The following is a 17143-nucleotide window of genomic DNA, read 5'->3' on the forward strand; positions in this document are numbered from 1 at the left end:
AAACCAGTGTGTAGAAGATCCTTGGATCTGTGAACAGTAAGAATTTTTGAATGCAAAATCTTGATCAGAGTGTGAAAACAATAGACAATAGACAATAGGTGCAGGAGTAGGCTATTCGGCCCTTCGAGCCAGCACCGCCATTCAATGTGGCGGAAACAGAATCAATAAAAGCTTTCAAAGTGAAAGTGGATGGGAATTTCAGTGAAGATAGTTTCCAGAGCCATTGACATGAATTAGGGAAAGGATGAAATATTGTTCACCAGAACTTGGTTTATCACACATTTATTTATCCATTCTCCAAAATTTGTGTTTCCATAACATGATTGTCAAGGAAACAATTTTATGGTCAACAGGATGAAATGGTTTGCAAATGGAGCAAGAATCAGTGAACAATACAAGACCAGAAAGGTTGAACTCAATTCCTGCTCCAGTTGCACACTAACCTGCTGGCAGCACCTGATTGACAGCCCGCTTAGCAACTGTCGACGGGGGGGGCAGGACTTCCGGATAGCTAAGCTTGGTTGCACATCAGGCCCGGAAGTGGAATCCGGCGGGGGGGGAGATGGCGGCCATCAAGGTGAGGCAGGACCTGCCACCTCCCGGGGGCTATGGGCCCGTGGATTACAAGCGGAACATCCCCCGTAGAGGCCCCTCAGGTAAGGCGGGAGGGCGAGGACTACCGCCGCTCGGAGACCTGCGATGTCGGCAAAGCACTGACAATTTGGGAGACGAAGGTCATAGAGTCACTGAAACAGGCCCTTCGGCCCCACTTGCCTAAACCGACCAAGATAATACATTTAAATGGTTATTTCTTACTGTTCACCGATCTTTTACGCATTGGTTTCAATGAGTGCCTTCTGTTTTATGTCAGTAATTAGAATAAGGTCCTTCTCAAGATGCCCCATCTACACTAGTCCTACCCGTCCACGTTTGGCACATATTTCTCAAGAAACATTTCGTATCCTTGTACCTGTCCAAATGTCTTTTACATGTTGTTACAGTACTTTCCTCAACTATCCTCCCACATTGTCCTCGGATATATCTGATTTGGCCCAGGGGATTTATCTAACCTCATGCACCTTAGGACGATCTGCACCTCCTCAACAGTAATATGGACTGTCAGCAAGACATCTCCCTTAACTGACCAAAGTTTCCCAGAATTTATATATTTCTCCACGGTAAGAATAAAGGATAAATACTCATTGAGGAACTTGCCCACCTCGTTCGGCACCACACAGAGATGACCACTTTGGTTTCTGATGCGTGATATTCTCTCTCGTCACCCTCTTTCCCTTAATGTACATAAAATCTCTTGGGATTTTCTTTAATATTATCTGCTACAGCTATCTCCTGCTGCCTTTTTGCCTTCCTGATTTCCTTCTTAAGTATGCTCCTCACTTCCTGAATCTCCTCCAAGGACACACTTGATCCCAGCTGCCTGTACCCATCACATGTTTCCTCCTTTTTTTTGAGCGGAGCCTAATTTTCTCGTCATTCAAGCTTCCTTTCACCCGCCTATGTTGCCCTTTAAAAGCATCCCACTTTTCAGACGTTCCTTTGCCCGCAAACAACCTTCTTTGGTCAGACTGCATTTGGAGTGTTGTGAGCAGTTTTGGGCTCCTTATCTGAGGAGAGATGTGCTGCCGATTATTGGGTTAATGTATGATGAATGTTTGATGGTTCTGGGCCTGTACTCAGTGGAGTTTAAAAGGATGGGATGGGGGTGGGTGGGGGGACGACGACGAATGATGAAAGGCCTGTATGGAGTGAATATGGAGAGAATGTTTCCATAGTGGGAGAGTGTGGGACCGGAGGGCACAGCCTCAGAATAAAAGAATGTATCTTTAGAAAGGAGATGAGGAGGATTCTACATAGCCAGAGGCTGGTTAATCTATGGAATTCATTGCCACAGAGGCCAGAGGTCTTTGGGTATTTTTAAAGCGGAGGTTGATAGGTTCTTGATTAATAAGGGTGTCAAAGGTTATGGGGCAGGAGAATGGGGTTGAGAGGGGGAATAAAATTGCCTAAATGGCCTAAGAAACACAGCAGCACCAATGCCTCTCGAGACAAAGCCTCACAGTTACTCTTCATACTGCATTTGCACCTCCATACGGCCGCACCGAGTGGAGGGAAGGGGGGAAGGGGGGGGGGGAAACGAACGGACGGATTGAAGGAGGGGTGGAAGGGGGAGGGAGAAGGACAGTGGGGGAAGAGTAGAAGATTCAAGAGAGTTTATTGTCATGTGTCCCTGATAGGACAATGAAATTCTTGCTTTGCTTCAGCACAACAGAACATAGTAGGCATGACTACAGAACAGATCAGTGTGTCCATATACCATTATATAAATATATACACACATGAATAAATAAACTGATAGTGCAAATAAACAGATAATGGGCTATTAATGTTCAGAAGTAGCTATTCCTGAACCTGGTCGTTGCAGTCTTCAGGCACCTGTACCTTCTACCTGAAGGTAGCGGGGAGATGAGTGTGGGTCCTTGATGACACTGCCAACCTTTTTTAGGCAGCGACTGTGATAGATCCCCTCGATGGAAGGGAGGTCAGAGCCGATGATGGAATGGGCAGTGTTTACTACTTTTTCTAGTCTTTAGAGGGGGAGGGAGTGTGGGAGCTGGGACTGAAGGTAAGGGGCTGGAACTGCCATCAGTAATCTAACCATTTTGATTTCCCTTCCCCTACTGACCCCTTTCTATGCTGGGCTGCCTCCATTGCCAGTGGGGCCACATGCAAACTGGAGGAACAGAACTGCATATTCCACTTGGCTAACTTAGAATCTAACAGTATGAATATTGAATTTTAGGGAGAATTGACAACAACAAACAATGTGACACGGTAATACACTGTACTGGTAGATCTAGAGACCTGGGTTCGATCCTGATCTCGGGTGCTGTCCATGTGGAGTTTAATGTTCTCCCTGTGACCGTGTGGGTTTCATCTTGGTGTTCCGGTTTCCAACCACTTCCCAAAGATGTGTGGGTTTGTAGATTAATTGGACTCTGAATTGCCCCTGGTGTAGGGATGGATTTGAAAGCAGGATGACACGAGTGTGTGTGTGTTCGTGTGTGTGTTCGTGTTCTATTGTAGTTCAGAGCCTATGAGGTTGTACTGTTTCGATGCTGTATATGCAAACCTCCCTCCCTCTCCTTCGTCCCACCTGAATGTATGCTCAGTTCCCCCCCCCGGACTTTCCCTCTGTTTTCACAATTCATACTCTTATGGGACGACAGATGGCACAATGGGCTAAGTGTTCGGCTGGCAACCGGAAGGTAGCTGGTTCGAATCCCGCTTGGAGTGCATACTGTCGATGTGTCCTTGGGCAAGACACTTCACCCACCTTTGCCTGTGTGTGTCCTTGGGCAAGACACTTCACCCACCTTTGCCTGTGTGTGAATGTAATTATGTGAAGCACTTTGGGGTCAATGCAAGTTGACTAAAAATGTGCTATATAAATAAAGAAAATTTATATAAATAAAGAAATTTAATTTATCTCCTATCTCACCCTTTTGGTCATTTCATCTCTCGCTTTTGTCCAATCATTTGTCTATCAAATCCCCTTTACCTCTATCCACCTATCACTTGCCAGGCTTTGTCCCATCCCCAGCTCTGTTACAGTTTTCTCCCCCCACTCTAATCAGCCTGAAGAAGAGTCCTGACCCGAAACATAATCTATCCATGTACTCCAGAGATGCACCCTGACTCGCTGAGTTACTCCAGCACTTTGTGTTTTTTTCTGCCACCAATAACAATAGCTGTGAAATTATTGGACAGACAGTCATTCATGGATGTCTCTCTAGAAACAAAAGCTTATCATCTTTGCCTATATTGGTGCCGTATTTCTACCTCCAATCCAGCAGCAAGGTGGGTGATTATTAAAGCAGATGGGATACTGCAGATGCTGGAATCTTGAACAAAATACAAATTGCTGGATTTACTCAATGGGTTAGGCAACATCTGTGGAGGGAATGGACAGACAACATTTCAGGTCAGGACCCTTCTTCAGAGTCAAGAAAGGTCCCAATCTGAAATGTAATCTGTCCATTTCCCTCCACAGATCCTGCTGACCTGACTGATTGAAAGACTCAGTATGGAAACAAGCACTTTGGCCTGCCGAGTCCACATTACACATAGATCACATGTTCACACTCCTTCGATGTTATCCCATTTTTTCATGCACACCCTACACTTCTAGGAGCCACTAACAGAGCCTAATTGACCTACAAACCCGCAGGCCTTTGGGAATCTCCCACGGTCATGGGTATGTGCAAACATCTTGTTGGCAGTACCCAAGGTCAGGATTGAACCCAGTTCTTTGGTGCAGTGAGACAGCAGGTCTACCAGCTGCACCACTGTGCTGCCCCGAGTTCTCCAGTTCTTTGCTTCTTCACGATTTCTAAATCTGAAGTAGCCTCTGACCTGAGGATGTACTATCACACCCACAGGAGCGGTAAATTCTAACACCCCAATCGCAAACAGTAGGCTGATTAAGTAGAGGAAATGAGTTTCTCCAGCATTTTTGTGTACCTTCGATTTTCCAGCATCTGCAGTTCCTTCTTAAACAAAGTAGAAGAAATGTTTTGGTTCACCTTTGTACAGAGGCATGACGTATTTTTAGCAAGAAATGACAAGACATTTATGTTTGTGTTTGTAGGTTACAGCATGTTTGGGATTGGAATCGGAATTTTAATGTTTGGCTACTGGAGGCTCTTCAAGTGGAACAGAGAGCGGCGGTATGTCTCCTTTCCCCGCTATCCCAGCTCACCCGATTCCATAACTCCGGGCATGTGACTTCTCAGTTTAATTAAAACAGTTTGACGTTTCATTCTCGGGTGTTTTCTTTACCACTGTATTCCATAATATCTATGGGACGGATTTAGAATGGCTCTCCACTGAAGGGAAGACCCAGGTTTGATCTTTTGTTCTGTGCAGTTTGACGATCAGCCACTGTCCTGGAACACGCATTACTTTGAAAACAAATTCCGGAATAACATAGAATAGTACCACACAGGAACAGGCCCTTCAGCCCACAATGTCTGTGAAAAACACGATGCCAAGTTAAACCAATCTCATCTGCCTGCTCATGATTCACATCCTTTGATATTTTGCCTATCCATGTGCACACAGTGCCCTCCATAATGTTTGAGACAAAGACCCATAATTTATTTTTTTGCCTCTGTTCTCCACAATTTGAGATTTGAAATAGAAAATAATCACATGTGGTTAAAGTGCACATTATCACTTTGCCAATAAGTATTTAGAGCAACCACAGTTCTGGAAAAATGTCTTGTGGACAGATGAGACGAAGATTAACTTATATCAGAGTGATGGCAAGAGCAAAGTATGGAGGAGAGAAGGAACTGCCCAAGATCCAAAGCATACCATCTCATCTGTGAAACACAGTGGTGGGGGTGTTATGGCCTGGGGATATACGGCTGTTGAAGGTACTGGCTCACTTATCATCATTGTTGATACAAGTGCTGATGGTAGTAGCATAATGAATTCTGAACTGTACAGACACATCCTATCTGCTAAAGTTCAAACAAATGCCTCAAAACGCATTGGCCAGCGGTTCATGCTACAGCAAGCCAATGATCCCAAACATACTACTAAAGCAACAAAGGAGTTTTTCAAAGCTAAAAAATAGTAAATACTGAGTGGCCAAGTCAGTCACCAAATCTGAACCAAATTGAGCATGCCTTCATATGCTGAAGAGAAAACTGAAGGGGACTAGCCCCCAAAACAAGCATAAGCTAAATATGGCTGCAATACAGGCCTGGCAGAGCATCACCAGAGAAGACACCCAGCAACAGGTGATGTCCATGAATCACAGACTTCAAGCAGTCATTGCATGCAAAGGATATGCAACAAAATACTAAACATGACTACTTTCATTTTCCAAGACATTGCTGTGTCCCAAACATTATGGTGCCCTGAAATGGGGAGACTATGTATAAACACAGCTGTAATTTCTACATGGTGAATAAATAAATGATGGGTCTTTGTCTCAAACATCATGGAGGGCACTGTAAAAGCCTCTTAAAAGCCACTATCGTATCTGCGTCCACCATCATCCCTGGCAGAGCGTTCCAAGCAACACCACTCCACTAAAAAATCCTGCCTTGCAAATCTTCTTTAAAGTTCGTCCCAATCTCCTTAAAGCTATGGCCTCTTGTCCTTGACATTGACAACACAAGCATTTGGAAAGAGAAAGATTGTTTGGTTTTGTTAGTGAATATATTGCAATCTGTGAGCATTACTTGTTTCAATTTGAGAGAATGATGTGTCAAACAATAATACGATTAGTATTCCAACAGTGATTCCCTCACCGTCAGAGATACCGAGTTCCTACTGGCTGCATTCGGACGGCTCAAGGTGTTGTGTTCAGATGGTGAACACCTGAATCGCAGAGATGAAGTTCAGATAATCTGTAACATTGTGCGCTTTTTGCCTTGTAAAATCCAGTACATGGAATACCTCCGAAATCCATAAAGCATCCTCCTTCTCAGGAAAGATTAAGTTGCTGAATTATGTGCTATATAATTGGCAATTTTGCTAAACCTTCTTAGAAAATGGACAAAAAAGCCTTAGAGGCAGCTAGACACAAAGCTGGAGTAACACAGCGGGTCAGACAGCATCTCTAGGTGAAGCTTCGGGTCGAGATGCTTCAGACAGAGTCATGGGGAAGGCAAACGAGAGATTATAGGCGGTGATGCAGAGATATATAACAAATTCCTTTTCTCCAGAGATGCTGTCTGAGCTGCTGTGTAACTCCAGCTTGTTCTGTCTATCTTTGGTTTAAACCAGCATTGGCAGTTGCTTCCTACACGAGGCAGAGGAAGAGTGTTCTTTTTAAATGCAGCAAGTTATTGTGATCTAGAATGCGTTGCCAGAAATAGAGTGGGACGGGGAAGGGGGTGGTGGAAGCAGAGGTGATGTGAATGTCAGGTCTTTAATTATCACTGAACACAGAACAATGACATTCTTACTTGCAGCAGTTTTAACAGGCCTGCAAGCACAATACACATACATAACATAGAACAAACAAAAGTACAATAAATTAATATCGCCAATACCAAAAATAAAACTTGAAAGTCCTCTGTTGTAAAATGCTGAGAATTCAAACCTCTAAAAACCCTCTGGACATTTGTTTCTGGGCTGTCCATTCATTGAGCACTCTCTAGTCAGTGACACAGCGATGTTCTGCCCTCTGGTGGAGATCAGCAGAACAGCTACCTATGCATTAACAAGACGTAAGTAAGGGGATGCCTTTGAATCTTCTCAACCATTCATCAGGATCGAGACAAAGCTTCAGATTCAGCTCCGCATGAGCTGGCTCTGGGAGCTCCAGTTTCCTCTTTCAAAAGACGGGCTGATAATTCTCAACTGTACTTTGCTCCTTGGTGTTGATAATGACTAATAGAATGAAAGGGAAGATTGAGAAAGTGTAAGTTGTATGGATGCATGGAAATAAGGAAGGGGATATGGGACTAATGAGATTGCCCCGGGGAGTTAGCTTGGATCTGATGAACCAAACAACCTCCTGTGTCATTAAGATGTTCCAACACTCTCCAATTCCCTTTATTCCATGAATATCTTCAACAAAATTAGTGATCGTCTCCTGACTAGGGAATTGTGAAGATGAACTGCTCTGAAGATATTCTTTCCCTCAGTCCTACACGACCTACTTATTTTCTAACCCCTTTGTTCTATATTCCTCTACTGGGGAGACATCCCCTGCATCCATCTTGTTGAGCCTTTGAAGGATTTTGTGCTTCTTCTGAACTCTCGAGACTAAAGATGTCTGTAGCAAGTATCTCTGTTATGGAAAGACCAAGGGTAACTGGATGCAGTCTTCCCCAAGCCCAATATATAATTATATAATTTACTAGTTTAAATCATCTGGTAGTGTAGGCTAATGTCCGTTTGACCCTGTCACCTGTGTGTTAACTTTCAATAATTTGTGCACAAGGTTCCTGTGAGCATCAACCTTACCTAATCTGTCACCATTTTACAAATCTGCCCCACTGTTTTGTGCAAAGTGTTGGATCTCATTTTCCCCCAAAGTATTTCACCCGCTATACTCTTGCTCACACAATTGTCCATAATCATGCTGAAGCCTTTTATATCCTCTTCTTTACTCTGAGAGTATCAGCAAACTTGGAAGCTGTGCTAATAATAGGTGCAGGAGTAGGCCATTCGGCCATTCGAGCCAGCACCGCCATTCAATGTGATCATGGCTGATCATCCACAACCAGTACCCCGTTCCTGCCTTCTCCCCATATCCTCTGACTCTGCTACCTTTAAGAACCCTATCTAGCTCTCTCTTGACAGTATCCAGAAACCCGGCCTCCACCTCCCTCTCAGGCAGATAAGTCCACAGGCTCACAACTCTGTGTGAAAAATAAGACATAGGAACAGAATTAGGCCATTCAGCCCATTAAGTCTGCTCCGCGATTCAATTGTGGATGATTTCCCTCTCAACCGCATTCTCCTGCCTTCTCCCCATAACCTTTGGCTCCGTTACAAATTAAGAACGTTTCAATCTCTGCTTTAAAAATACTCAATGACTTGGTCTCCATGTGTGTAAGAACGACTCAGTCTCCACCATCCATTTGAGTGTCCAAACCCACCAATGTGCCATCTGTGGCAATGGGTTCCACTGATTCACCAGCCTCTTTTTAAAAAAGTCTTCCCCATCTCCATTCTAAAGGTAATTCCTTTTATTCTGAAGCTGTGCCCTCTGGTCCTAGATTCTCCCATTACTGGAAACATCCTCCCCACATTAACTCTATCTACACCTTTCATTATTCTTTACCAATGTTTGTACCATATGGTAGCTAATTTGATGCTTCCATTAATCCGTTTTAGTTCATCTCCTTTGCAGACCTGTGCAATAAGCTTTGTTTACAGATTTCCCATTTAATATGATAATTTTTTCTTTCCCCACAGACGGCTCCAAATTGAAGACCTCGAAGCCCGTGTAGCCTTGCTACCTCTGCTGCATGCTGAACAGGACAGGAGGCAAGTTGGGGGGCTCTGTTGCAGAGAAGTATTGTCACAAGATAGAGCGAGTTAGTATGCAGTCAGATCTCCAAAGCAGCAAAACCAAAATATTACACAAACACAAGGTCAGGGCTAAAGTGTGAATTTGGAGAATTGCGGGATGTAAAATGTTTATTCAAGCCTTTTTCGTTCATACGCTATACATGGGATGAGCAACAGTCAGAGGCTGCACACTTGTAAATCTTGCATTTGAGCACAAGAATTAAGATGTAGTCTGTTTACCTCTCAAGCCTCTGCTATTTAATCTGACATAGCTTGGTAATTTTGGACATTACAACCAGAGCTCTAGTCTCCAAATCAGGAGGTCATTGATTCCAGTTTCTTCCAGAAACTTTAGTGCAATAACTGAAGCCCAAAGCAGTGGATGAAACAATGGACAAAAAGCCTATTCCACGGCTTCATCCATGCCTTCACACGTTCCTTCGAAGGTAAATGTAAAAGCAGTGACTGAAAAGAATTAGACAAGTCCTGGCCAGGTGACAACACTCAGGTGATTGTCAGTTTGTTCAGGCACTTTGCTGTGTGCCAATTGTATGCTGCGTCTTTATTCCATTCACAGAATGCAGGCATCGTTGGCATTTATTGTCTGTCCTCACTTGCGCCAGAACTGAGGCAGCTACAGTGCCCTCCATAATGTTTGGGGCAAAGACCCATCATTTATTTATTGCCTCTGTACTCCACAATTTGAGATTTGTAATAGGAAGAAATCACATGTGGTTAAAGTGCACATTATCAGATTTTAATAAAGGCCATATCTATACATTTTGGTTTCACCATGTAGAAATTACAGAAGTGTTTATACATAGTCCCCCCATTTCAGGGCACCATGTGTGAGACACAGCAATGTAATGTAAATGAAAGAAGTCATGTTTAATATTTTGTTGAATATCCTTTGGATGCAATGACTGCTTGAAGTCTGTGATTCATGGACATCACCAGTTGCTGGGTGTCTTCTCTGGTGATGCTCTGCCAGGCCTGTATTGCAGCCCTCTTTAGCTTATGCTTGTTTTGGGGGCTAGTCACCTTCAGTTTTCTCTTCAGCATATAAAAGACATGCTCAATTGGGTTCAGATCGGGTGATTGACTTGGCCACTCAATAATTGACCAATTTTTAGCTTTGAACATTTTATTTGATGCTTTAGCAGTATGTTTGGGATCATTGTCTTGCTGTAGAATGAACTGCTGGACAATGAGTTTTGAGGCATTTGTTTGAACTTGAGCAGATAGGGTGTGTCTATACACTTCAGAATTCATTATGCTACTATCAAGTGAGCCAGTACCTTCAGCAGCCATACATGTCCAGGCCATAACACCCCCACCACTGTTTCACAGATGAGGTGGTAAGCTTTTGATCTTGGGCAGTTCCTTCTCTCCTCCATACTTTGCTCTTGCCATTACTCTGATCTAAGTTAATCTTCGTCTCATCTGTCCGCAAGACCTTTTTCCAGAACTGTGGTTGCTCTTTTAAGTATGTTTATAATATGTATAAACATAGCTGTAATTTCTACATGGTGAGACCAAAATGTATAAAAATGGCCTTTAATAAAATCTGACAATGTGCACTTTAACCACATGTGATTTGTTTCTATTACGAATCTCAAATTGTGGAATACAGAGGCAAATAAATAAATGATGAGTCTTTGTCCCGAACATTATGGAGGGCACTATAAAGGCAGAATCACGTTGCTGAGTTGGGACTTCCAAATGGATGGCAGTATTTCTTGTAAACGCTGGTATTTCAATTATTCAGATTTAATTACTGAAGTTTAAATATTGCTTCTGTTAAAAGATTTGAATGCGTCTCTGGATCAATGATCTGAACATTTGGATGCTAACCAAGTAATAATCACTGTGCTGCCTGATCTTAGGGAGTTGTCTGGAAAGCAGTGTAGGTGCAAGTCTTTACAGTGAGTAAAGCTGTGTGAGGGAACGGGGCGGGGGGGAGGCTTAAGTTACATGGAAGGCCGCAAGAAGACTGGTTACGTTTTTTAATTGATGAAGTGCTTATGACAGGGTGAAGAATTAGTTCTTTTTGGAAGGTTATCACTTAAAAACCCTAGATTAATGTGAGGATGGGCATGAACGAATAACAAATGCTGTGAGGGATTGGTTGAGGTTGAGACTGTTCAGTATTTTAAGGGGGGAAAATTCGTCAAAGTGAAAAGAGAGAGCTATCAGAGGGCACTGGGTTTGTTCAGAGAGCAGGTGTGGATTTCTGAACTATGAATTTCCCAGGTTCCATTGAGGGCTCCATATTTCAGAATGACCTTTCAACCTCCAGATGAAAATAAATTACAAGCACATATCTGTAAATAAGTCCTTCCTCACTGTAATTTTGTCATTCGTTTCTTTGACGCCTCCCTTTGCAGGTTTCTTCGTTTACTGAGGGAGAACCTCGAGGAGGAAGCAAAAATTATGAAGGATGTTCCAGACTGGAAGGTAAACCTGCCCGGTTCATGTCTTTACTTATTTTGTGATACTAATGCCCCTGTCCTACTTAGGAAACCTGAACGGAAACCTCTGGAGACTTTGCGCCCCACCCAAGGTTTCCGTGCGGTTTCCGGAGGTTTTTGTCAGTCTCCCTACCTGCTTCCACTATCTACAACCTCCGGCAACCACCTGCAACCTCCGGGAACCGCACGGAAACCTTGGGTGGGGCGCAAAGTCTCCAGAGGTTTCCGTTCAGGTTTCCTAAGTGGGGCAGGGGCATTACACTCTGGGTGGGGTAACATGTTAGCCTGATCCTTGGACCTGCCAAGGTTGCTGCATCTTCTGCCCATCTGCTGTACAGATAAAGTAAGGGCAAGTGGCTCTCATCTGGTCCCTAGAGAGCTTGGGCCAACAGCAATAACAAGGAACTTCAGATGCTGGTTTAGAACAAAGAAAGGCACACAATGTTGGGGAGGGATTACAGGCAATGTTGTACAGATGCTGTACTGGTTTGTGTTAAGGTTGGGTTGGAGTGTAAAGGGACAATCACATTGGTAGGTTGGGAGTCAATTGCACTTTGCCATCACCTCTCTGAGAATTGAATGAACCAGTGGACAGACTCACGGGGTTCATAACATAACTTGCATCCTTGCAGGCAGACAGACCCTCTGGCTCACTCCACCATTGTTAGATTACAGCTGGGGTCAGAGGCATATCCATTCACCTGCCTCTGATACAAACCACAGGGCACCCGTACTCTCCAATCATCTCAATCTCCCTCATCACAGCTGAGTGACTGAGAGAATTCCATGGCTTTACTTTGTTCCAACTCCAGTTTGATGACTGCCTCTTTCTCGAGGTTCCCTCACCTAGGGAAATGGTTTTTGCATACCACCCCCGTTAACATTTTAATTATAATAATAAGATGCAATCTATGGTCTTATTTTACCAGTTAAACCCTGGGAATATTCTGTGAATTTATTTGCACCATAAGTCTCCCCAGTACCAGAGTTCCAAAGTGGCTTTGGTGGAGTGGAATCTTCACATTGAAGAATGGTGCCAACCTCAAACATCATCCATCCATTCTTTCCACATATACTGCCTGACCCGCCGAGTTACTCCAGCACTTTGTTTTGCTCAAGATTCCAGCATCTGCACTCTCTTGTGTCTACATTTAAATTGGGAGTGACTATGGGGAGATGTGCTTGATTGCAGCAGTGGTTTAACAGCATCTCTCATTGCAGGTGGGCGAGAGCGTTTACCACTCCAATCGGTGGCTCCATCCCCCAGTGGAGGAACTGTTTAACCTCCGACCTCGGGAAGAGTACGTCCGTGAGAAGTATGGGTTCCAGTGGTATGTGTGAGCATGGTGAGAGGAGAGCGGGACCTCAACCAGGGATTCGGCCTTTGTCTGTAGCCGATTCCCTGTGTAAAATCTGTTCCGAGTGTAATATTGTTAATAAAACGTGTATATTTGGGAGGTTGCGTTTTTATTTTAAGAATCAGTTTCACAAGTCTAAAGTTAGGAAAGAGTTATGCCCTTCACAAGCTCAGAACTGCTTTACACCCAGTGAAGTACTTTTGCACTCTGTTATCAAGTACATAGAACAGTACAGCACAAGCCCTTTGGCCCACAACATCTGTGTTAAACATGCCTCTACCTTCAACGAAAATAAACCCAGTCTATAAAATCTCTTCACAATTGAAATACTCCACCCTGTACAACATTCCGGTGAATCTCTTCTGGGTCCTTCCCGGTTGCAATCATGAAGTTGCTATAGTGCGGCAACCAGGACTGAACACACTCTGCCCAGTTGTTACCCAGTCACTGCTTTAGAATATTTTCCCATGGCATCCTGCTCAATGAAAGCAAACATCTCATTTGCCCTGTCCACCACTCTACCTATCTGTGCAATGATCTTCAGACATCCTTAGATATGTATTGAAGGGACCCTTTGTTTCTCAATCAATTCATTATATTGGTCATATAACACTTAGCAATATTAAATGCCATCTGCCATTGCGCTGTCCATTATATCAACCGAACAAGATAATCCCTGTAGTTTATATTAATCTTTGTCATCAACACCAATTTTTGCATAATTTGCGAACTTATGAATAGTGAAGATCCCAGCACCAATCTCTGGTATACCACTAGTCACAGGCTTCCCATCATTAAACAACCCTCGACCATCACTCTCTACCTCCTGTCACAAAGCAGATTTTGTCCCTAATTTGCCAACTTGCCTTGGATCCCATAGACTCTAACCTTTTGGATCATGATTCCCCATGTGTGGCCATGGGGAAATCGTGGAAAGGTAAAGCCAGCAAAGTCTGATCAAGGATAGTCTGAGGGTCACCAAAATGGTAGATAGTAGTTCAACACTGCCCTCTGTTTGCAGTAGGATGATTCAGTTGCCTGGTAACAGATGGGAAGAAACTGTCCCTGAATTTGGAGGTGTGCGTTTTCACACTTCTATACCTTTTGCCTGATGGGAGAGGGGAGAAGAGGGAATGGCCAAGGTGCAACTCGTCCTTGATTATGTTGCTGGCCTTGCCGAGACAGCATGAAGTATAAATGGAGTCAATAGAAGGGAGCTTGGTTTGTGATGGTCTGGGCTGCGTCCACAATTCCCTGCGGTCTTGGATAGAGCTGTTCTCAAACCAATCTGTGATGCATCCATTTGGACTAAATTGATTACTGTCCTTGTCAATACATTTTGTTTCCTCATTGAAATGTTCAGACAGGATCTCCCACAAAACAAAGCTATGCTGACAATCTTTGATTAACCCCTACCACAGGTAGCACAGGTTAATACTGTCATTCCCCCCGTCCCCCCGATAACTTCCCTACCAATTACTTGTAGACTCATAGGCCTGTAACTATCTGATATATTTCTGCTGCACTTGAACAGACGACTTCATTTACTGTTCTCAAAGATTTTAACATTTCTGTTGGCTCCAGCAATCTCAAAGTGTTTAATTGTCATATGTACCAACAACAGGCAATTAAATTCTTACTTGCAGCAGCTTAACAGGCCTGTAAACTCAATACATAATATATAATAACAACAACAAAAAATCAAACACCATAATAACCACAATATTAGTGCAAAAAAAAACATTATTTAGTGCAACCAAAGACTTCATAAAAGTAAATCTCACTGGCCTTCCATTGCATTCCATTCCAAGGTTCTTGCTGTGGCAAATCTTCACCATTATAACTTACCTTTGAAATGTCATCGTTTCACTTTTGGCTCTACTTATCAGACGTAAACTCAATCTGCAAGTCACCCCTCTCTGCTAAGAGCAGTTTTGTTCTGATTGAAATGGGACCACGATTTCCAGACGATTTTTATTATTTTCCATAACTAGTTCAAAACATACAGAGCTCAGTTACTTTCTCCACAATGCTGTCCCACGGATACCTCGCTGCTTGCCTAGCTACATTCCACAGGACAATGTCCATCACATCTCTGGTGGGACTATCCATGTAAAGGCTCAAAATATCTCCTGCACACATATTAAACGTTTTACCTTTAAACCTTTCACACAAAGGTGGTTCCACAATTTCGGGAAGATAAAATCCACCATTACTGCAACCTCTCTGTTTTGACAATCTCCTTGCTAACTGATAGGCAGTCTGTGGTAGCCCCTAAAATGGTCATTATAGTTTTGTTCCTAAACAAAAATGTGCTGTTAAGCTCCAAAACCCAACAGTCAAGCCAAACTGGAGGCATCTCCTGCTGATCTAGTCATTCAGAGTACAAGGAATGTCTGAATTCCCACATACTGCAAGCCATACAACACACAGGACTGTGCTCTCTCATTTTTAATTTAGAAAAGGGGTCCTTAACATTTTATCCAATCTCTGTTCACACACTGTTCTTGAATGACAATAAAGTATACTCACCAACTTATCTGATTGACAGTAATGTCCAACCAAAGGTCAGTGTTACACACGCCCACTGACTCCGCAATCTGAAACCACAACTCTCAAAGAACCATCCACCCTCTCTTTAAGTTCTAGCCCAATCAGCTGAAATTAATTGACCTCAATTGAAAATACCTCAATTGCAATCTCCTCTCAAGGTCCCTTATTTTACTTCCTCCCCTGAAACTGCAATTGTCAGTGTAAAAACAGCCTATAATGATTTGATTGAGGATATTTCTGGCACTGCCTATGTCTTGGAATGAATATAGTAAAATAGTGCACTCTTGTGCTTCACTCACTCAGCAAAGCCCATATTCTGAGATGTTTGCACATCAAGAAACAGCCAGCAAAACCACACTCTTATGAGGATGTTACCAGGACTTGAGGTTCTGAGCTCTAGGGAAAGGTTGGGCAGACTAGGACTGTATTCCTTGGAGCCTAGGAGGATGAGAAGTGATCTTATAGAGGTGTAAAAGATCATGAGGGGAATAGATAGGGTAGATGCCCAGAATCTTTAACCAATGGGGGAATCAAGAACCAGAGAACATAAGTTTAAGGTGAGAGGGAAAAGATTTCATAGAAACTCGAGGAGAAAGGAGAGAGGGTGATGGCTATTTGGAATGAGCTGCCAGAGGAGGTAGTTGAAGCAGAAACGATAACAACAGCTAAAATGCATTTGAATGCGTAAATGGATAAAAGGTTTAAAGGGATATGGGCCAAACATGGGCAGGTGGGACTGGTGTAGATGGGGCACCTTTGTTTTGTAGAAACGGGGAACTATAACAGCAGGTCAGGCAGCTTCCCTGGAGAACATGGATAGGTGATGTTTTGGGTTGGAACTGCTCTTTAGACTCAATTCTGAAAAAGATCCCGACCTGCAATATCAACTATCCATGTTTTCCAAGGATGCTGTCTGACCTGCTGAGATACGCCAACATTTGGTGTCTAGTCTGTGAGTTTTCATGATCCTGTTGGAAAATCTCAAATGTTGTTCACATTTACACTGTCGAATGTTGGTATGTCCACATATACACTGCTCCCCAGTTATAGTGAGCTTGGCAAACAATCGCTTCACCTCTGCTTGGACTGGTCCTGCCAATCACTGGCATAATCTTCACTTCTCGGACAGAATGGAAGGTGAATCTGTTGAGTGTCGATATTCCATGTCTACTGCATTTATTTAATTTAAATAAAGTATGTTGCATTGAGGAATAATCCTGATTTGTTTGTTAAATTGTGTGTAGACATTATAATTATTATTTATAGAGAATACATGCACAATAAACTTTATCCCATTTTCTTTATTTATATTTTGCAATGGTCCATATTTAAATTGAGTCAACATGAAGATGCAGGTAAAATGCTACAATACTTGAATTTTAAAGAACAGTAAAAAGCAGATTAAATAGCAAAGTTTAAGAAGCATTTGGACAGACACATGAATAGGCAGGGAATTGAGAGGTCTGGAGCACGTACAGACAGATGGGATTAATTTAATTTGGCATCATATTCAGAACACACATGAGCCTGTTCATATGCTGTACTGTTCTGTGCTCTATATACTATTTTTTGTTAAAACCATTGCTTTTTATATTGCTATCATTGGTGGTTTTACAACTGGTGCTGGTTTGCATAACAATTAAAAATTAAGCTACATTTATCAACAAAATTTTCCCTCAATATTTCTTTTTTCCCTCT

At 42.9% G+C, this 17143-nt stretch overlaps 1 protein-coding gene across 1 annotated transcript; it reads left to right on the forward strand.

Annotated features, from left to right (window-relative positions):
* The first annotated feature begins 519 nt into the window (after window positions 1-519).
* On the forward strand, window positions 520-12989 carry ndufa13 (NADH:ubiquinone oxidoreductase subunit A13). Its single transcript, XM_033046819.1, has 5 exons — window positions 520-656; window positions 4670-4748; window positions 8968-9039; window positions 11451-11520; window positions 12756-12989. Exons 1-5 carry the CDS (start codon window positions 563-565, stop codon window positions 12873-12875), a joined length of 435 nt encoding a protein of 144 aa, XP_032902710.1. The 5' UTR covers window positions 520-562; the 3' UTR covers window positions 12876-12989.
* The last annotated feature ends 4154 nt before the right edge of the window (window positions 12990-17143 follow it).

Source organism: Amblyraja radiata, chromosome 29, assembly GCF_010909765.2.
Source record: "Amblyraja radiata isolate CabotCenter1 chromosome 29, sAmbRad1.1.pri, whole genome shotgun sequence".
Classification (NCBI taxonomy): domain Eukaryota; kingdom Metazoa; phylum Chordata; class Chondrichthyes; order Rajiformes; family Rajidae; genus Amblyraja; species Amblyraja radiata.